The sequence below is a fragment of the Lacerta agilis genome, chromosome 10, assembly GCF_009819535.1.
Source record: "Lacerta agilis isolate rLacAgi1 chromosome 10, rLacAgi1.pri, whole genome shotgun sequence".
In the NCBI taxonomy this organism is placed as follows: domain Eukaryota; kingdom Metazoa; phylum Chordata; class Lepidosauria; order Squamata; family Lacertidae; genus Lacerta; species Lacerta agilis.
In genome coordinates, this window is record NC_046321.1 from 27,343,543 (window position 1) to 27,365,740 (window position 22,198).

Sequence of the window (22,198 nt, forward strand, 5' to 3'; positions counted from 1 at the left end):
ATCCTGCAGTGCTCTTCTTATATGCTTATGTTCTGCACTTTCTTAAGCAGTAATTGTGTGTGTGTGTGTGTGTGTGTCTCATGCACACACACACACACACCTATAATTTTATGTCTTCAATTTCTATGGAGCCTAGATCTGAAAGTGTCAAACTTGTCCATCACACCTCCCTGTCCTTATAGTTCTCCAAGCTCAGGGTTTCTTCTTTCCCATTTCACCTTCTCAGCCACTTGTTGTAGGTTAGGCTGAGAAATAATGATGACCAATATTACCAAGCGAATTTTGTCACTGAACAGGAATGTGAAACTTTCCATATGCACACAGCCTAGCCTAACTGTGGATATCTGGGGGGGGGGGGGGCAGCAGTGCAACCCTGCTTCCAGTAATCTCTCTTTCCATGGGAGGAAATTCCCCTTTTAGAAATGCAGTGTTTCGTTAAAATTAATTCATTATGAATGGCCACAGTATAAATCAAATCCACTCTGACCTACAAGTATACATATTATATACAAGTATATAGGTTGATAATAGGTGAAGGAACAGCTTAAACATTAAAACAAATAGCTAACTGCCCCAGAACAGAGCCTCAGATCTCTCCCTCTCTGGCTTACAGACCTAAAGCACATCATCCTTAGCTAGGGTGCAGGTGGCTGGGGGTCAGAAAGACATATGCCCTGTCCAGTAACTTCCCGGTGTTTCCTAGCCAAGCTATTCAGAAATCAGACAGCTATCTCCCTACCGAAAGGAAGATCTTGCCAAACCTGGACAGCATGTGAGCAGCCCTCTTAGCTCCATGAAACCTCTCCGGTCGAAACCTCCAATCTTAGCCACGCTCTTATCGTCCCTCATCCAGGCCTCGGCCGCTTCTAGGCATCGGCGCAGCACCTTTTCTGCCGCAGGTCCTGCTGACCGGGACGTAGCGTAGGAAGCTGCTTTATTCCAAGTCAGGCCAGTTCAGTGGCCCACCTAAGCTCAGTACTGCGGACACTGACCGGCAGCAGCGGCTCTCCTGGGCTTCATACGAGAGAACGGAGCGAACCTGGAATCTTTTTCCTTCCAAAGCACCTGCTTTGCCGCTGGTATGGAACTTAAGACCGAACAACTATTAATTCATTTTAAAATTTTAGCTGCGCCTTAAAAAAAAGTGGGGGGGGGGGCGGCCCGGCGGTAATAAGCATTTGTCGTATGCACACAAAACGATCCCGACCCGGATCCATGCCTGCAGTTCGCATGCGGGGGAAATGTCCCATGGCAGCGAATGACAGTCCTCCCCCAAAGTATAAATTGAAGCAGGGGGTGGGGGGTGGGGGGCTGATAGATACGGATGGAGAAAAGGGTTAGCTCGAATACACCACCGTAAGGTCCCGCTCCACATCGTGCACTGGAAGCTTGCTTGCGTTAAAAATAATGGAAACTTACAGAAAAAGCAGTGAAAGTCATATCCACGAAGCTGAGAGCATCCTGCAATTTGCACCTCTTCCCGCAGTCTTCTTCTCTGCCCCTTTAAATGAGCTCCGCCGCCCATTGGTCCTGCTTCCTCGGAGGCCTGATTGGCTGGCTCGGCCTACGCCTCCAGCGACCTGCCTCTCTCCTCTTCCTCCTCTCTTTCGCTTTGCACGCGGAGCTTGGCGATGTGGTGGTGCGGGCGCCTCTTGAGGACCCCGCTTTCTCCGGGCCTGGGCAGCCCCTCCCGGGCCCAGTCTGCCCTGGCGCAGCTGCAGCAGGTGCTGGAGGGGGAGCTCGAGGGCATCCGCGGCGCGGGCACCTGGAAGGGCGAGAGGGTGATCACGTCGAGGCAAGGACCGCGCATCCAGGTGGAAGGCAGCCGCGGAGGTAGGCGGGAAGGCACCCTGCTGCTGCTTAACAAAATCCAGGGGTTGGGGACTTGGATAGGAGAAAGAGAACTAATATTACTGCATATTAAATTAATTAATTGGATTTTGCCAGTCGCTTTATCTTGCCCAGGGCAACCTAAAGCGACTTAACAACCAAAACAGACAGACGATAAATCCTACATAGATACATTAAAGCCAGGAAGAAAGAGATCAAAACATTGCATTCACTTCTAAAAGGCCACAGATAGTTAAAGGCCTGGTTATGGAGGAAAGTTTTTGCCTTAGGCAAACAGGATTCCTTTTGACAGCTCCAAGAGAACATGGCTGCCTTTCTTCCCCCTTCTGTCAGGTTTCCTTGGCCTGTTAAACTTGTTGAACTTTAGGTGTTGGCTATAAGGAGAAAGCGTCATGGCTCCTATTACCCTCAGCGATGTAATTTATCTAGTGAGTGCTGCAGTTCCACAGAGCTGTGCAGAACTGAAAGTATATTTGCAAAATTGCTTTATGTTTGAAGAAAAATATGTTCAGTTCAGTGTTACCAGTCTAGCCGTGGCTGAAGTTAGAGAATGGTAACTCATATTGTTGGAAAGCAGGGCTTTTACAGTGCCCAAAGGGTGTGAAAACATGGATTGGGGCACAGGAAGATGCAGTGCAGAAACAAAAGGGGTAGGTGTAGGGGATGAGTGTATTGTTTAAAAGGTTGGATCCAGCTGATCCATCAGTTTCACAAGGCAGCTGAACAGCAAAACAGAAACAAGCTTAATCCACAGCATTCAGGCCCTGTGTCAGTTTTTCCTTCCTCCTTTTTGTTTGTGAGCAGGCTATTAGCCAACACCTGTTCCTTAAAACTGACTTGATATGAAAACGAATGTCTGTAATAGCCTATTATATAGATTACTAAGTATTATTTATTCTTACAAAATGAGCCACAATTGTGAGAATATACCGGTATATTGTTGTAATTGATATAGCCAGTAGAAACTTAGCATATGTTTGATAGAGCCTTCCTTAACTGGACTGTTTCCATAGTTCTGATCCTGTGCTCAGTACTCTTGGTGTGTTTGTTTTAGCTCTTTAGCTCATGGAGGCTTGATTAGTTGACCTGGTTCCAAGTAGCATTGTGAAACAAATGGAGAGAGAGTGTGTGTTTTAGTTCTGCTTTTCTTACCAATTGCCAGATCTTTTTGTGTAAACTCCAGAATTTAGACTCATTGCCTAACTTCTTTTGAGTTGGGCTGTCATTTTTGAGAAAAAGCTGTATCCTTTCTATTTAATTCATCAGGGATGAGGAATCTGTGGCCCCCCCCCATGTGGTTTGACACAGTTTGCACCACCCTTAATAAGGAATATTAGTCATGGTGGCTGGAGTTGATGACTGTCCAACAACATCTGGAGGCCACAGATACTTGACCTGTGCTTGAACTATGTAGCTGCTGCACGCACAAATTGGGGTGGGCGTGGGGACTTTGTGGAACTCTGCTTTGAACCATAATTTCTCATGAATCTACCGGGTAATTCTCCTCCTCCAAAGATTTCAAGCAGCCAGTTCTTTCAAGCGTTCTGTACATTTCAAGTGGCTAAAAATGCAGTGCATTACATAAGCGCAAATTCTCAGCATCAAAAATGGGCTAGAAAGTTTGATTTGGGATTTTAACTTTAAATTCCTAGCATTTCAAGTGTGCATAGGGCTTCATCACAAAGTAGGCATTTAATATGCTCTGTTTTACAAACATGTCCAAGGCTACCAGTAAATTCTTTGTTTCATTTAATAAAATTTACTGCTTGATTTGTAATAAAACCTCTTTGCCAGCCAGCCAGCCCTCCCTACCCCAAATTCCCTTAAACTGGGTATGGTAGGGTGGACATGGCATAGCAGTATTGCAACAGCAGTGACTTCTCATTTCCCTCTACAGAAGCATTATGTAGCATAGCTCCAACTATAGGGAAGAGACTATAACTAGGTACAGTCTTCTCCAACCAGGTGCCTTCTGTATATTTTGGACTACAACTCCCATTTGCCCAAGAAGGAATAGTGAATGGTGAGAGATGGTGGGAGTTGCAGTGCAAAATATCTGGGTATCACTAGGTTGCGGGGGGGGGGAGGCCAGCTTGATGGGGCAACTCATGGTTTGCATGTAGAAGGCTCCAGTTTCAGCCCCCAACATCCCCAATTAAAGGGATCAGGTAGTGGGTGGTAGAGAAAACATCTGCTGGAGATCTTAAAGAGCATCATTGAAAACAGTAGAGAGCTAAATTGCCTGACTTGGTCCAAGGCGGCTTCGTATGTTCCTAGAATCAAAGTGAGAAATATGCAGCTACTTAAGAAGATGAATAAGGTAGGAGTGTGTGTGCATCGCTCATTTGTTTCAATCTTCTTCTCATCATTGCAGATATCCTGAATTTTTGTGCCAACAATTACCTAGGATTGTCCAGCCACCCCAAGGTGATCCGTTCTGGACTGGATGCCCTGGAGAAGTATGGAGCTGGCCTCAGTTCCGTCCGCTTCATCTGTGGAACACAAGTAGGAATGAGCAGGAGTGTTGCAAAGACCTAACCAAATTTGCAGTGCAAGCGTCTGAAAATGCCACTGGCCTGCTTCAAGTAATTGCTTTGAGGGCAAGCTTTCTTGATTAAAACTGCTATTGTTTTAGCAATTAAGGATAAGCTCTGGCTGCATCGATGCTTTTTTATTAATTCACAAGCAGCTGTAATCCAAGGACTTTGCATTTTTGTGGGTTGGGGGAAGAAGGAAATTCAAAGTTCTGCATGAAGAAAACAGTGAAAGTGTGTAGCAGTAATGATACAGAATAAGCATATTTACTTGTATTTGCATGCTATGGATAATTTTACACTTCTTATGGCTGTGGGAAGAAGCAGTAAGGAGAAACCACACAGGGCAACATCCTGTCTCCACCCCATAGTTGACTATTTAATATTATCAGATGTTACCCACACACTCTCAACATGTACGGGCTAGAAACATCACTTTAAGGGAAAAGATTCCCACGATGCCGAGTTATGCACAAGTTAACAATTTCTGCCCCTAGGCAGCTACACAGCCCCACCTAAAACTCACTTGAGCTATCCCGATAGAATGATGATGCAGCTCTTCTCAGGGGAATTTTCTCATGTGGCCCTGAACAACAAAAGACATCTTTCTAAGGCTTCAGTGCACCTTCATTGATGAAGAACCTGTCATACATAGGAATTAGCATTTGAATTGAGTGCAGACACAAGACACCTTCCATCACCCCCCCCCCCCGAAAAAATAATAATGGGAAGGATCACTGTACAGGCCTATCCACCACCACCACCACACAGAGCTGCCAAACTTATTGGTATATAAATTTGCCAATATACAAACTCAGGGGAAATTAATTTATATGTTAAATTTCATAGCTGGAAGTGGTATGTTTCTGCGTCCCATTTGCTGGGAAGCGCAAATAGAGTGCTGTTGCGTTCAGATCCTTCTTGCTGTCTCCCCATAGGCATCTGTTTGACTATCTTGAGAACAGGATGCTGGAATAAATGTGCTTTTGGCCTGATCCAGCACAACTCTCCTTATGGTGGTATTTCCACAGTCATCAAGATGTTCCTGGCAAGAAAGCTGGGCCTGTTTTGGATGTGGGAAGTAATAGCCTTTCCCATATGCCTGTTTCAGTCAAGGTAGTTCCTACAGAATAAAAAGGTAGATGTTTCAGTGCTGGGCCCTGGGGGCAAGCAGACTGGCTAAGTAGGACTGGAGTACAGTGGTATCTTGGTTGTTGAACTTAATCCATTCTGGGAGTCCATTTGACTCCCAGAACCATTTGAAAACCAAGGCGCAGCTTCCGATTGGCTGCAGGAGCTTCCTACACTCAGTCGGAAGCCACAGAAGCCACATTGGACGTTCGGCTTCCAAAAAGCATTCGCAAACCTGAACACACACTTCCAGGTTTGTGGCGTTCGGGAGCCGATTTGTTTGGGAGCCAAGCCGTTCAGCAACCAAGGTACCACTGTACAAATCTTAGCAGGGATGGAACAAAAGAGGATCCCAATTTAACTTTTGGTGTTTATAAACAAGTGATCTAGAATGTCTGGCTATAACATTAATGAGGACAATAATATGTAATGTATTAAATTTGTTAGTTGCTTTATGAGAAAAAGAAAATGTCTCGAAGCAACTTAACAGGATAACCATTGGAACCTTTTGTGCTTTCTCATTAGAATATACACAAGGATCTGGAGGAGAAGATTGCCCGTTTCCATCAGAGAGAAGACACCATTCTCTACGCCAGCTGCTTTGATGCCAATGCTGGGATCTTCGAGGTTCATAGCACTTTGTGTGTAGGAAGTGGGGTGTTGGTGTTTGGGGGGTGGTCAGTGCAAAGCATCAAAATCCCAAAGTAACTCTCTTTGTGACAGATTTCCGGAGGGGTAGCCATGTTAATGTGTTGCACCAACAGGGAACTAAGAATCTCACGGCACTTAGAAACTAAGCAACTTTATTATGGCATAAGTTTTTGTGGACTAAGGTTTACTTCATAATATGCATGGTTATCTTCTGTTGGTAGACATGCACAGCCACATACTGGGAGGTGTGTGTGTGTGACAGTGAGGACAAAAGGAATGTGCAAAAAATACACATGGTCCATGACAATTTTGTTAAAATGGAGTTGGGGAAGTTACGGCTCTTCAGATGTTACTGGGCTACAGATCCCAATATCCCTGACCATTAGCCACGGTGGACGGAGTAACATCTGGGCCACAGGTTAGCAACCCCTATGTTAAACTTCTATGTAGCCAAAAATCACAAAGACGATTCACAATGGCCATAATGGATAACACAAGCGTCACAACATAGTTATTTTATTTATTAGTTTATATACCACCTTTTTCTTCAAAGGAGCTCAAGGTAGTGTACATGGTTCTTGTCCTCCCCATTTCATCCTCACAACAACCCTGTGAGGTAGGTTAGGCTAAGAGATGGTGACTGGCCCAAGATCACCCAGTGAGCTTCATGCATGAGTGGGGATTCAAACCCTGGTCTCCCAGGTCTAACCATTATACAACACTGGCTTAAGTTAGATATCCCTTGCATTGGGAAAGAAAAAATGCCACAGGACTCTTGTGGGCATTTTTAATAGTCTGTGGAGTAGCCTATTACTTTAGGGAAGTATGAAACATCAGTTGTTAAGTGATGTATAGTAAGCAGGGGCTTGAAGTAACTATTCTCTCTGCCTTCCGGTACCTACAGGCTCTACTGACCCCTGAAGATGCAATACTTTCAGATGAACTGAATCATGCCTCTATCATTGATGGGATCCGGCTGTGTAAAGCCAACAAATATCGCTACAAGCACATGGACATGCAGGACCTGGAAGCCAAGTTGCAGGATGCCCAAGTAAGTTGGTGCTGTGGCTCCAAAGCAAAGTGAGATTGCTGCTTTTCCAAGTGTCCTCCATCCCATGAGCAAATCTTTTTAGGTTCTTGCTTACTTGCTCTCCTTTGACCACATCCCTACCTGCTCTCCTACACAGAAATATCGTTTGAGGATGGTGGCTACGGATGGTGCTTTCTCCATGGATGGTGACATTGCTCCCTTGCAGGAAATCTGTAGGCTGTCCCAGAAATACAAAGCCATTGTTTTTGTTGATGAATGTCACGCCACTGGATTTCTTGGGCCCAACGGACGGTAAAAAAAAAATCAAATTATTCTCTTTTGTCACATTCTTCGTTGCTGTCGTTTTTAGCAAAGAAAAATTGTCACCAGTGATTTCTAACTATATAATAAAATTGTAAGGATGTTGTCAAGGTGCAATTTGCTGCAGCCATGTGAGCTGCAGCAAGGCAGCGAATAGCATGTGGGCAGCCCAGGCAGGCAGGTGAACGAGCAGGTGGTCATGGCAAACTACAGAGGAACACCAGGGCAGCATACTGATGCTGCTATTTTGGCCTCAGCAGGGTCAGAGACCAAGGAGGAGGGAAGTGATGAAAGAGCCAGATGGTTGCTGGAGAGTTGTCCCAGCCTGTCCTGCCTCTTCCTTTGTAGCTTACCTGTGCTGGGGTTTGAGTGGCCTGTAAGGGTGGGTTTGGCAAGGTTGGCCAAGTGTATAGGGAGGGAGGTTGGCAAATGAAGTGAGCAGGGGTAGCAGGCCTGAGAATAATTACATGTAGTTAAGATTAATTTTGTGCTGCTTTTTAGCCCCCAAAGTGGCACACAAGTGAAAATACAGTATCAAACACACTATATAAATCCCAGCTTTGCATTATAAGATAGTCACAACGATGATAATGACTTGAAATTGTTGTTGTTGTTGTTGTTCAGTCGTTCAGTCGTGTCCGACTCTTCGTGACCCCATGGACCAGAGCACGCCAGGCACGCCTATCCTTCACTGCCTCTCGCAGTTTGGCCAAACTCATGTTAGTAGCTTCAAGAACACTGTCCAACCATCTCATCCTCTGTCGTCCCCTTCTCCTTGTGCCCTCCATCTTTCCCAACATCAGGGTCTTTTCTAGGGATTCTTCTCTTCTCATGAGGTGGCCAAAGTACTGGAGCCTCAACTTCAGGATCTGTCCTTCTAGTGAGTACTCAGGGCTGATTTCTTTGAGAATGGATAGGTTTGATCTTCTTGCAGTCCACGGGACTCTCAAGAGTCTCCTCCAGCACCATAATTCAAAAGCATCAATTCTACGGCGATCAGCCTTCTTTATGGTCCAGCTCTCACTTCCGTACATTACTACTGGGAAAACCATAGCTTTAACTATACGGACTTTTGTCGGCAAGGTGATGTCTTTGCTTTTTAAGATGCTGTCTAGGTTTGTCATTGCTTTTCTCCCAAGAAGCAGGCGTCTTCTGATTTCGTGACTGCTGTCACCATCTGCAGTGATCATGGAACCCAAGAAAGTGAAATCTCTCACTGCCTCCATTTCTTCCCCTTCTATTTGCCAGGCGGTGATGGGACCAGTGGCCATGATCTTAGTTTTTTTGATGTTGAGCTTCAGACCATATTTTGCGCTCTCTTCTTTCACCCTCATTAAAAGGTTCTTCAATTCTTCCTCACTTTCTGCCATCAAGGTAGTATCATCAGCATATCTGAGGTTGTTGATATTTTTTCCGGCGATCTTAATTCCGGTTGGGGATTCATCCAGTCCAGCCTTTCGCATGATGAATTCTGCATATAAGTTAAATAAGCAGGGAGACAATATACAGCCTTGTCGTACTCCTTTCCCAATTTTGAACCAATCAGTTGTTCCATATCCAGTTCTAACTGTAGCTTCTTGTCCCACATAGAGATTTCTCAGGAGGCAAATGAGGTGATCCGGCACTCCCATTTCTTTAAGAACTTGCCATAGTTTGCTGTGGTCGACACAGTCAAATGCTTTTGCATAATCAATGAAGCAGAAGTAGATGTTTTTCTGGAACTCTCTGGCTTTCTCCATAATCCAGCGCATGTTTGCAATTTGGTCTCTGGTTCCTCTGCCCCTTCGAAATCCAGCTTGCACTTCTGGGAGTTCTCGGTCCACATACTGCTTAAGCCTGCCTTGTAGAATTTTAAGCATAACCTTGCTAGCGTGTGAAATGAGTGCAATTGTGCGGTAGTTGGAGCATTCTTTGGCACTGCCCTTCTTTGGGATTGGGATGTAGACGGATCTTCTCCAATCCTCTGGCCACTGCTGAGTTTTCCAAACTTGCTGGCATATTGAGTGCAGCACCTTAACAGCATCCTCTTTTAAAATTTTAAATAGTTCAGCTGGAATATCATCACTTCCACTGGCCTTGTTGTTAGCGAGGCTTTCTAAGGCCCATTTGACTTCACTCTCCAGGATGTCTGGCTCAAGGTCAGCAACCACATTTCCTGGGGTGTATGAGGCCTCCATATCTTTCTGGTATAATTCCTCTGTGTATTCTTGCCACCTCTTCTTGATGTCTTCTGCTTCTGTTAGGTCCTTTCCACTTTTGTCCTTAATTGTGGTAATCTTTGTACGAAATGTTTCTTTCATATCTCCAATTTTCTTGAATAAATCTCTGGTTTTTCCCATTCTGTTGTTTTCCTCTATTTCTTTGCATTGCTCGTTTAGAAAGGCCCTCTTGTCTCTCCTTGCTATTCTTTGGAAATCTGCATTCAATTTCCTGTATCTTTCACGATCTCCTTCGCATTTTGCTTGTCTTCTCTCCCCCGCTATTTGTAAGGCCTCATTGGTCAGCCACTTTGCTTTCTTGCATTTCTTTTTCATTGGGATGGTTTTCGTTGCTGTCTCCTGTATAATGTTACGAGCCTCCATCCACAGTTCTTCAGGTACTCTATCCACCAAATCTAAATCCTTGAACCTGTTCTTCACTTCAACTGTGTATTCATAAGGAATTTGATTTAGATTGAATCTTACTGGCCCAGTGTTTTTTCCTACTTTCTTCAGTTTAAGCTGGAATTTTGCTATAAGAAGCTGATGATCTGAGCCACAGTCAGCTCCAGGTCTTGTTTTTGCTGAGTGTATAGAGCTTCTCCATCTTTGGCTGCAGAGAATATAATCAATCTGATTTCGATGTTGCCCATCTGGTGATGTCCATGTGTAGAGTCGTCTCTTGTGTTGTTGGAAAAGAGTGTTTGTGATGACCAGCTTGTTCTCTTGACAGAACTCTATTAGCCTTTGCCCTGCTTCATTTTGATCTCCAAGGCCAAACTTGCCAGTTGTTCCTTTTATCTCTTGACTTCCTACTTTAGCATTCCAATCCCCTATAATGAGAAGAACATCCTTCTTTGGTGTCATTTCTATAAGGTGTTGTAAGTCTTCATAGAATTGATCAATTTCGGTTTCTTCAGCACTGGTAGTTGGTGCATAAACTTGGATTACTGTGATGTTAAAAGGACTGCCTTGGATTCGTATCGAGATCATTCTATCATTTTTGAAGTTGCATCCCAGTACAGCTTTCGCCACTCTTTTGTTGACTATGAGGGCCACTCCATTTCTTTTACGGGATTCCTGCCCACAGTAGTAGATATGATAGTCATCCGAACTGAATTCGCCCATTCCTGTCCATTTTAGTTCACTGATGCCTAGGATGTCAATGTTTATTCTTGCCATCTCATTTTTTACCACATCCAGCTTACCAAGGTTCATGGTTCTTACATTCCAGGTTCCTATGCAATACTTTTCTTTACAGCATTGGACTTTCCTTTCGCTTCCAGGCATATCCGCAACTGAGCGTCCTTTCGGCTTTGGCCCAGCCGCTTCATCAGCTCTGGATCTACTTGTACTTGTCCTCCGCTCTTCCCCAGTAGCAAGTTGGACGCCTTCCGACCTGAGGGGCTCATCTTCCAGCGTCATATCTTTTATATGCCTGTTGTCTTTGTCCATGGAGTTTTCTTGGCAGGGATACTGGAGCGGCTTGCCAGTTCCTTCTCCAGGTGGATCACGTTTGGTCCAAACTCTCCGCTATGACCTGTCCATCTTGACCTGTCCATAGCTTGCCTGAGTAATTCAAGCCCCTTCGCCACGACAAGGCAGTGATCCATGAAGGGGAATGACTTGAAATAGCAGAATATAAAACAGAACAGCAGTTTAGTCATCATTAAAAGACCAATGGGATGGTTGAAGAAGAGTGATATCTTTTTTGCCCTGGCTAAGTTAGCTCATAGTGGTAAATTAGGAAGCTTAATAAACTATACTGTACTTTGTTACACAGAGTGGCTGGGGAGACCCGGCCAGATGGGCGGGGTATAAATAATAAATTATTATTATTATTTGTTATGGCTTTTATGGAACCCCCATTCGCTGGCCTATGTGTGGACCTCCCTGTAATCTTGAGATGTAAAGGCTGTACAGTGGTACCTCGGCTTAAGAACTTAATTCGTTCTGGAGGTCCGTTCTTAACCTGAAACTGTTCTTCACCTGAAGCACCACTTTAGCCAATGGGAACTCCCGCTGCTGCTGCGCCGCCAGAGCACAATTTCTGTTCTTATCCTGAAGCAAAGTTCTTAACCTGAAGCGTTATTTCTGGGTTAGCGGAGTCTGTAACCTGAAGCGTATGTAACCTGAGGTACCACTGTAAACACATTTAATAAATAATATTAATAGAAAGAGAGCAAACAATCAGGAAGGAGATTGCTTTGTCTTCAGTTTGAATCCGAGATCATCGTTTGTTGTTCTGTAACGAACCACAGTCTGTAGGCCAACAACGAACCATGGTTTAATCCTGGTTAGCAATTTGGGCTTGTTAGAAGGGAAACAAACAAGCTGTGGAGTCTGTTCCTTTAGAATGAATGGGGCACTGTCTCGCCAACCTGCCTTACTATTTAGGTAGGTTAGGCTGAGAGTTGGTGACTGGCCTACATTTATATTCATAGCTGTTCCCCAGACCACATGCAGGCCATCACAGCATTTCCCGTTGCTGGGGATGATGGGAGTTGTAGTCCAGCAGCACCTGGAGGAGAAAGCTTCCGCAGCTCTGGAACAGACAAATGGCAGAATTCTGAAGCCTAAGCTAATAACAGTTATTTTCTCCTTGCAGGGGCACTGATGAACTCTTGGGAGTGATGGACCAAGTCACTATAATCAACTCCACACTTGGGAAGGCGCTTGGGGGAGCAGCAGGTGCAGTTGCTAACTAGCAGTATCCTAATTAGAAGTGTAGGGGGAGAAAAATACATTATTATTATTTTGTATTAATAACTTCTGCCCTGCTTGTCTTTCTAAACTCAGAACTGCTGACATCTTCTTCACCACCATCCATTTCCCAGAGCTCCCCCTGTCATCTTTGGGCCAAAGCTAGAGAGGTTGGACACAAGGAACATCCTTGAATATGGGGGCAGGAAAGGGGAATAGAGTTAAGAGAAACCACTGAGTTGGAGGAAGCCGCTTCAAGTAGAAATTGGAGAGCAGCAAAGTCCCCAGCCCACAATTCTTGGCTGTGGCTATGGCAGCACCTGATACCTTAACGCGTAGATTGGAAATCTTAGGCATTGGGGCAGAATGTGGCCCTCCAGGCTTCTCTGCCTGGCCCCTGGAACTCTTAGGAGACAATGCCCCTCGTCAGGCCAACCCCCTTCTCCGTAGACCACAGCCCTCACTGTCTCTGCTCTGTACTCAAATGCTTTTGCCTGGCTGGAATGTACCCTTGAACTGTGATAATGTATTTCACTTGCTTGGATGGAGAAGGGAGAGGTGTGTGTTTGTGTGTGTAGAAAACCTTTGTGTGTGTGGCTGGAATGCAGCCTGCTATGTGAAGGTCAAAAGTGCATCCTTGGCTCTGCCCACTTTCGTCTCTCTCCCTGCCCCTGCCTTAAAGGAAGAGTGGTTCAGTTCTGAGCATCTGCCATTGACGAAATCCATTTTACAATCTAGAAGGGATTGCTCTAGAGCAGGTGTGAGGACCCATTGGCCCTCCCGTCATTGCTAAACGACAGCTCCCATCACCCCCAGCAAGCATGGCCACAGCAGGGATGATGGGAGTTATAGTCCAGCAACATCTGGAGGGTCAAAGGTTTCCCACACCTCTTGGGTAGAGCAGATGAGCATAACAAATGAGCGTCTTCCTCCGCCCCTGCCCCACCACCGTGTAGAGCACAGTCCACTTGTCATCTATGGTGGCCCATTGGGGCCTTCAACTAACCTTGTCTTCTCTTTGCAGGTGGCTACACAACCGGCCCCAAAGCGCTCATTGATCTCCTTCGCCAACGGTCGCGCCCTTACCTCTTTTCCAATAGTTTGCCTCCTGCCGTGGTGGGCTGTGCCTCCAAGGCTCTGGATCTGCTCATGGAGAGCAATGCCATTGCACAGTCCATGGCTGCCAAGACCACACGGTAAGGAAGACTGTCATTTTATCCCACCTTTTGTTCAGATGGTCCTACAACCTGTAGAATGTGCCCTTCCTTAGGATACTCCATTTTCCTGCCTGGTTTCGTGCCTTCTTTGGCCACTGAACCCTCATTGGGCTGTTATGGGGGGAGTTTGCTCAGCTAGTCCCATCCCCCCCGAAAGCACTATTTGTACTTTTGTACATCTTTTGCTTCCTCCAAATATACTGTTGTCTCCCTTTCAATTGTCACTGGTCACATTTTGACTTATAGCTGTCGGCACTCCACACACCATTGCTTTATTAGAGGGTGCGATGTTTTCTGCTGTCAGAACTGTTTCTGTGTCAGAGAGGAAGTAAAATAGTACACAGTCCCTTCCACAGACATAAGAGGGAGGGAGTGCTCCGTAGAGGGGGCAGGCAAAGCAGGTCCCATGCTGAAGGCGTTCCTCTTTTTTGCAGTTTCCGAAGCAAGATGGCGGCAGCTGGATTCACCATTGCAGGGAATAACCACCCTATTTGCCCTGTGATGTTGGGCGATGCCCGGCTGGCATCCTTGATGGCTGATGACATGCTGAAGAGAGGTAACCAGTGTGGGACAGGGGAGCTTCGCGTAGCTTATGATATCTTCGGGTGTTACTGCCTGAACAGCCCTAGGGTGGTTTGAAGAAATTTTGAGTTGTGAGGAAAAACCTAGAGACTCTTCTTTGCTTTGGAAGCTGTCACAATCGGTGTGGCTCTCCTTGTACAGTGGTACCTCAGGTTACATACGCTTCAGGTTACATATGCTTCAGGTTACATACTCCGCTAACCCAGAAATAACGCTTCAGGTTAAGAACTTTGCTTCAGGATAAGAACAGAAATTGTGCTCTGGCGGCGCAGCAGCAGTGGGAGGCCCCATTAGCTAAAGTGGTGCTTCAGGTTGAGAACAGTTTCAGGTTAAGAATGGACCTCCGGAACGAATTAAGTACATAACCAGAGGTACCACTGTCTCCCCATTTCATGTGAAGCCAACTCTGCACAGCAGGTAACTCGGGGAAGCAAGTAAGGGGAACTCCCAGGCAGCCTCTGAGGAAAAGGAGGAAAACCTTATGAGTTAATTCTTGCTTTAAGACATCGAGTTCATCTTTATATATCAAGCATGAATTGTGTTTTGCATTTCAGAGCTAATAAAATTGGCTGGGTTGTTTTTCTGTTTTGCTTTATATTGTGCATTATGCTATACTAACTAGTGTTCTCAGCACTTCTGGTAAAATAGGTATTTAATAATATAGACCCTATTCCTGGTTAAGGCATGGCAATTCTGTCTTCAGTTCCCTAACCTCCATGTTGTGTACCAGTTGCTTTACCATAGACACAGTATTGAAACCTCCTTTGTTTTTCTCCTCCCTGTCTTGACTCTTAAGTGTTGCTGCATTTCTCTTAATGATTTGATAGTGGAATTATCCCCAATCCCATATACCAGTGGTCATGACCCATAATCTGCCTGCCATTATGTGCTGCTGCTCCTGCTACTTTCATTTCAGAGACTGTTTGGAGAATGGGCCACATGTAGAGACTAGACCTCATGCCGCCAACCCCTTCGCTTCTTGCTCAGTTCCCCTCTTTCTTCCTGTTCTGAGGGGTTACTACAGAACAGGCAGAAATTCAATACACCCACTTGTGCCTCCACCCTGGGCGGAAGCTGTGATGATCGGCAAACCATTTGTCGAACTTTTTGCTTGATGTGCAGCTGTTAAGTCACAGAGGGGCATCATCAGGAAAAAGGTAGCAACCCTAGTGCTGTCTGACAGGGACAGCAGAAAGCTGCAGCATTGAATCAATAAATCTGTTTGATCCAATGTTTTTAAAAAGTTTAATCTGCCTTCTGAAAATAAGCATATAAAAATACTCTCATTTTTAATAAAAGTAATTGCAATTTAAAAAAAACTCCAGTTCGCCAGTCTTAAGAGGCTTTTCTGCATCCCCGTGACGGGGTGAGCTCCCGTTGCTCGGTCCCAGCTCCTGCCCACCTAGCAGTTCAAAAGCACGTCAAAAGTGCAAGTAGATAAATAGGTACCGCTCCGGCGGGAAGGTAAATGTTGTTTCCGTGCACTGCTCTGGTTCGCCGGAAGCGGCTTTGTCATGCTGGCCACATGACCTGGAAGCTGTACGCCGGCTCCCTCGGCCAGTAAAGCAAGATGAGCGGCGCAACCCCAGAGTCGGACACGACTGGACCTAATGGTCAGGGGTCCCTTTACACATCCAAAAACAGTGACCAACCAGCGCTCTCCCCTCCTGCAGATTCCTGCTCCTTGATTCAGTGCTACTTTCCCCCTCTTCCATACATAAAATAATCAACTCAGATTTGCTCATTCAAACAACGTCCTTCCAGAGCTGTCTTTCTGCTTTGGTTTCAATCCAACCTTAACAGCAGTTCAAGTCCATCCGACCTGTCACAGAGACACTCTTGCATCTTCCAACAGGAATTTCCCTGGCAGCTCTGTAGAGGGCAGCATTGCCTCCAGAAAACCATCCTGGAAGTTTGATGCTGGTAAACGCACATCCCTTGTTGCACTCTAGGTCGCAATCCAGAGCCGGCCTAAGACAACACTTTGTCTTAGAGGTGCACGATCTGCCACACTGGAAGAAATCTTGGCCAGTACTAAACAGTCTGCAACCCAAGAAGTGGTTGGCTAGTTAGAGCAGTATAGCATTCCTGCCTTGCCAACTGCCTTTTTGGTCCTCCTGAGCTGAATGACAGCTAGGGTGATAGTCTGCAGTGTGAGAGGGTAGTGAGCCCAGCCAAACCAAGTCCCCTTACTTCTTAACTTTCCCTCTGCCACCATGTGGATATCTTTATTTTCTCTGACTCTGGGTGTGTCCAATGTAGTAAACACAATAAAACATCAAATACAGTATTAAAAACTAATAATAATAATAATTAATAATAGGGTTGGTGACCCTGATGCAGTTTCCGAGCATGTGGAGCTTTGCTATTCTCAGCAAAACACTTAGTAAAACGTGGCATGCCCCCATATGAGCTACAGGGATGGATGTTGATATTTTAATGCATTGTTTTCTTAAATTGTGTAATCTTATATTGTTGTGATATATTTGTTTGTGTTTTTGTGTGCTGCCTTGTGAGTTTTATTTATTAATCCCTTTGTTTATTACCTATTTATTTTACTCATTTATTAAATAAAAACAAGGTCTTGCTTATGCAGTTGATCTGCTGCCTCTGCTATGCTCATCTCTCTCTCTCTTTCTCACCTGTCAGGCATCTATGTCATTGGATTCAGCTACCCCGTGGTGCCCAAGGGAAAAGCTCGCATCCGGGTGCAGATCTCAGCTGTTCACAGTGACGAGGATATTGATCGGTGCGTGGAGGCCTTTGTGGAAGTTGGCCGTAAGCATGGAGCCTTGCCTTGAATGGCTGAACATCATGAGCTGTAGGATGCCTTTCGAAACCTGAAACCTGCAGGTGGACGGTGCTGCTTTTCAGAGAGGTGGTAGTGACTTTGAAAAGAGGCCTTGCTCACATCACTTTTGGTGCTCTGTTGCCAGACTCTAGAACCTGTGCATTCTACCTCTGCTTAAGGAGGACCGCAATGTGCCTGGAGGAGAGTAATAAAGGTGATATTGACCCTAGTCTGAAGGAAGCTTTCTGTTGGTATGACGCACCTGCTGAAATAAATTTGCTCATGGAGAAACAGTGCTGGTACTTTTATCTTGTGGTGTAGTGGTTAAGAGCGGTAGACTCGTAATCTGGTGAATCGGGTTCGCGTCTCCGCTCCTCCACATGCAGCTGCTGGGTGACCTTGGGCTAGTCACACTTCTTTGAAGTCTCTCAGCCCCACTCACCCCACAGAGTGTTTGTTGTGGGGGAGGAAGGGAAAGGAGATTGTTAGCCGTTTTGAGACTCCTTCGGGTAGTGAAAAGCGATATCAAATCCAAACTCCATCTTGTACATCAGTGATACACATTTGCCTTTGTATATATCTCGATCTGCTGATATTTCCCTCTCCCCTGCCCTGAAGTGATGCTAAAGGCAGGAATGGGTAATAAAATGAAAAGGGTTGGCTTCGGACCAATTTCTGTAGTGTCAAAAGGCTTCCTACTTGGGTAGCTTTAAAAGGTGAATGTACAAATTCATGGAGGAGAAACCTATTCACAGCTATTAGTCATGATGGCTATATACTCCCTCCAGGATAAGAATTTAAGAAGAGGCTGCAGGATCAGGCCAGTGGCCCATCTAGTCCAGCATCCTCTTCTCATTGTACCCAGCCAGATGCTTGTGAGAAACCCTCAGGCAGGACCTGAGCAGAAGAGCACCCCCCTCGTGGTTTCCAGCAGCTGCTGTTCAGCCCCTCCAACTGTGGAGGCAGAACACAGCTGTTGAGGCTAGTAGCTATTGAGAGCCCATCTCTCATGAATCTTGTCTGCTCCTCTGCTAAAGCCACGAGAGGCAGTATGGCTCTGAATACCAGTTGCAGGAGAATGTAACTGGGGAGAGTGCTGTTGTTTTCAGGTCCTGCTTCTCATGGGCATTTGGTTATCTACTGTGGGACCCAGGATGCTAGACTAGATGGGCCTTTCGTGTGCCCTTAACTAGGCCCTGTAGTTGATTTTGTTCCTCCTTTCTCTGGAGAGAACAGTCTGCCGTACTACCCAGTAGGCTCATCTCCAGGGAGTTTTGGAGCACATTCCTGTTTTGTGAGTGCACTCAGAAGTAAGAGCTGATTTGAGGGGGGTGGTTGCTCCCAGGATCCAGCAATGCCTGCGAGAAGACCTCATTCACTTTCCTCCGCCAAGAACTCCCTGTCCGGCTGGCAAACATCATGAAGGAAATCAACCTTCTCCCAGACCGTGTGCTGTGCACCCCTTCCGTTCAGCTGGTGCAGAGCTGGTACGTGCAGAGCTTGCTGGACATCATGGTGTTCCTGAGGACCAAGGGACGTTGGGACAATTCACGAATGCCCTTGTCACGATCCGTAACCGCCACAACGATGTGGTCCCCACCATGGCGCAGGGAGTGATTGAGTACAAAGAAGCTTATGGGGAGCTCATCTCCAGGATCTAGATCTACTGAACGTAGTGGGACTCCTGATTAAACATTCCTTGGACTGCATTATATGTGCGCCCAGCTACCGCCTCCTTCCCTGTCCCAGTGCCCTCTTCTTTTTCTTTGCTGCTCCTAGTACCTGACAGATTGCCCTAGATGACATGGTTGGTTTATTCTCTGATATCGTAGGATCCTGTGGCTGAGCTACACAAGCCTGGCGTTTGGTACTGGTTGCAGAAACTGAGGATTTCTGCTGCTTCTTTTAAGTTCTTTAAAGCATGGATTTTAGCCTTAGGGCTTCAAGGATAGCCTTGGGCAAGTGAAAGGAATACCTGGCACAGCCTCAGAAGTCAGAACACGGCTCAGCAAGATTTCTAGGGGCTAAGGATACCATTGTGAATGCCTTAAAGCGAGGTTGATCTGAGCTTTCACACAATGTAAAATAAAACAGGGAAACGCTGGGAGAACAGAATTAAGAGAATTAACCACTGTGTGGCTGGACAGTTAGGCATGTGTGTGATTGCTACCAATGCAGTTCATACCTAATCTATACACACTTTTGTGTGTGTATAGATGCAGCTCGCTAGCTAACCATGGGCCAGTCACTGTTTCTCAGCATAACGTATCTTTCAGGGTTGTTGAGATATAAATGGAGGATGGATGGCAGCTTACAGATTGAGGTTGAATCCTGACAAGACAGAAGTACTGTATTGGGGGGACAGGTGGGTGTTGGGGACTCCCTGGTCCTGAATGGGGTAACTGTGCCTCTGAAGGACCAGGTGCGCAGCCTGGGAGTCATTTTGGACTCACGGCTGTCCATGGAGGTGCAGGTTAATTCTGTGTCCAGGGCGGCTGTTTACCAGTTCCAGCTGGTACGCAGGCTGAGACCCTATCTGCCCACGGACTGTCTCGCCAGAGTGGTGCATGCTCTAGTTATCTCCTGCTTGGACTACTGCAATGTGCTCTATGTGGGGCTACCTTTGAAGGTGACCTGGAAACTGCAATTAATCCAGAATGCGGCAGCTAGACTGGTGAGTGGGAGCAGCTGCCGAGACCATGGTAACAACGGTCCGGAGAGATCTGCATTGGCTCCCAGTACATTTCTGAGCACAATTCAAAGTGTTGGTGCTGATCTTTAAAGCCCTAAACAGCCTTGGCCCTGAAGGAGCGTCTCCACCCCCATCATTCAGCCCGGACACTAAGATCCAGCGACGAGGGCCTTCTGGTGGTTCCCTCATTGCAAGAAGTGAGGTTATAGGGAACCAGGCAGAGAGCCTTTTCAGTAGTGGCGCCCGCCTTGTGAAACGCCCTCCCATCAGATGTCAAGGAAATAAGCAACTACCCTATTTTTAAAAGACATCTGAATGCAGCCCTGTTTAGGGAAGTTTTCAATATTTAATGCTGTATTGTTTTTAATACTCGATTGGGAGCCGCCCAGAGTGGCTGGGGAAACTCATCCAGATGGGCGGGGTATAAATAATAAATTATTATTATTATTTATTAAAAATATGGGGAGATAGCAATGAGTTTCTTTGTTCTTTCCCCTGCCGTGCATTGATGGACTAGCAAAAGATGCCATCTTTATTTAAACAGCTGCTTCAGCCTGCTCACTAGAGGGCATCCTTGTAACAATCCCAAGTGAGATGCTCTTGCATAAGGGAAGAACTGTCTCAAGAGGTCGATGATATTGCATCGTAAAAAACCCATCATTTTGATGTGTTCATCATGATGCACTACAGAATGCTAAACCAAAAACCAGAAAAAAACCACCAGCAATCTGGTTTTGTGATTCTACACTATAAACAAACTTTGGGAGAGGAAGGAGAGGAATACAAGGCTGCTTTTTTCTTTCTCTCCCTGCCCCCCCTTCTATTGCCATTAATGGATTAATTTCCCAGTTCAGAGATACTCATACACAAGAGCAGGCTGTGCACGTACATATGACAGCATGTGTGGATCTCTGCATACTCATACTTCAAACAGGGAAGATGTTGACCTAACTGTATGTGTGCTGTGCAGCTTGCCTTGAGATAGCTGCTGCTCTCAGGATCATTGGAGTGGAGGACTGCCCTGTTTACAGTGTTGAAGTAAAATTCTACGGCTTGCCTGCTCTGCGCTTGTAAAGGGAATGGGAAGCACGTGAAATGTCAGCTTATCTTTTGCCTCAAGCAGCAAAAAGTCTTGGGCTAGCCCTGGGTGCAAAATTGGGTATGTGCACAAAAGGCAGAGTATTTTTTTTTACAAGGGGAACCTGTTTCAGAAATGCTACTTTGGGAAAATCTAATTTGCCCTGGCAAACAGTGTGTTGGTACTTCTAGCAAACCCCACTGCCGCTGTTCCCTTCCATTTCCTTAATGAAAACAAACAAACCACATTGTTCCCGCCGTACCTGACAATCAGGTTTGCCCTTCAAGAAATTCAACCACTGGTTTTTTTGTTGTTGTTGTTTTTTGCGTTGGTTAAATCACTCAAATAAAGGTTGCTCAGCTTCCAATTATTTCGTTGGTTTCCAAAAGGATAGATGGCACTTCCCCACTTTCTGCTTCCAAATATTTTATCTCTGTCCACCTTTTCTCTGCTCCCACCCCCTTATTTTTTGGCAGTCAAGTGCTGCACTGGCCTGCAGCAAGAGGCATGCTGGGAAATAAAAAGGGCTGCAGTATCAAAAGATTTGGCAGAGGGGAAAGATGAATAATGTAATTGGTTTCGATCAAAATGTTCATGTTTATAAAAAAAAAAAAAATCATGGCTAGTTTCTGATTTGTCGGCATCCATGATGTATGGCAGGCTACCAGTCTGCAGCTGAACAACACCGGGACAAAGGAAGACAGCTCCTAGATTACCAAGTCAGATCTAGCTCTGTATTATCTATAGTGGCAAATTGTGGCTCTTTCCCATCCTTACCTGATGATGGTGGAGATTGCATGCAAAGGGGCCCAGGTTCAAAGCAGGTTCTCTAGCACTGAACCACAGCCCTTCCCTTTAATGTAACTTGCAGCATTCATATGCAGTGTCTGTCTTGCCATCCATCACAATGCACTGCCAAAAGTAACACCCACCCACCTGTACACCCACCCACCTTTTGTTGCTCCAGCCACATCTTTTTCTGCTATTCTGGTTCAGTCACTTTCAGGTCCATCAGTGCATCCCAGGGCTGCGATTTCCTTAATTACTAAATTCCTGTCTCATTCCTGTCGCTGATTATTCCTGTTTTAGAGATTACGAGCCATCAATAGAGTTGCTCTCAGCTGCAATTTCTCCTGTTATAACATGGGAACAAATTGCAGCCTTGAAATTGCGAGGACAAAGGAGATCAAGATAGCAATACTTTAAAAGCATCGCTGCCCTGTTTATATTTCCAACATACCTGCTCTCCTCTAGCATGCCTCCATTTAGAAATTGGTGCTCATTGTTTTACAATCCTGGGGCTCTTTTGATTAAAAAGGCTGCCTGAACCAGGCAAGGTAAACAACAGTTGTGCAAATCAGGACCTGACCTACTTTCAGACTTGCTATCGATGGTAGGCAGAAGTTGAACCCAGGACTA

General features: G+C 45.7%; 1 protein-coding gene across 1 annotated transcript; it reads left to right on the forward strand.

The window, feature by feature from the left end:
• Positions 1–1,599: 1,599 nt before the first annotated feature.
• Positions 1,600–17,238, forward strand: GCAT (glycine C-acetyltransferase). Its single transcript, XM_033162107.1, has 9 exons — positions 1,600–1,833; positions 4,226–4,356; positions 6,042–6,143; positions 7,072–7,218; positions 7,355–7,509; positions 12,325–12,407; positions 13,444–13,615; positions 14,071–14,192; positions 16,868–17,238. The coding sequence occupies exons 1-9, from the start codon at positions 1,632–1,634 to the stop codon at positions 17,017–17,019; spliced, it is 1,266 nt and encodes a 421-aa protein (XP_033017998.1). The 5' UTR covers positions 1,600–1,631; the 3' UTR covers positions 17,020–17,238.
• Positions 17,239–22,198: the final 4,960 nt, after the last annotated feature.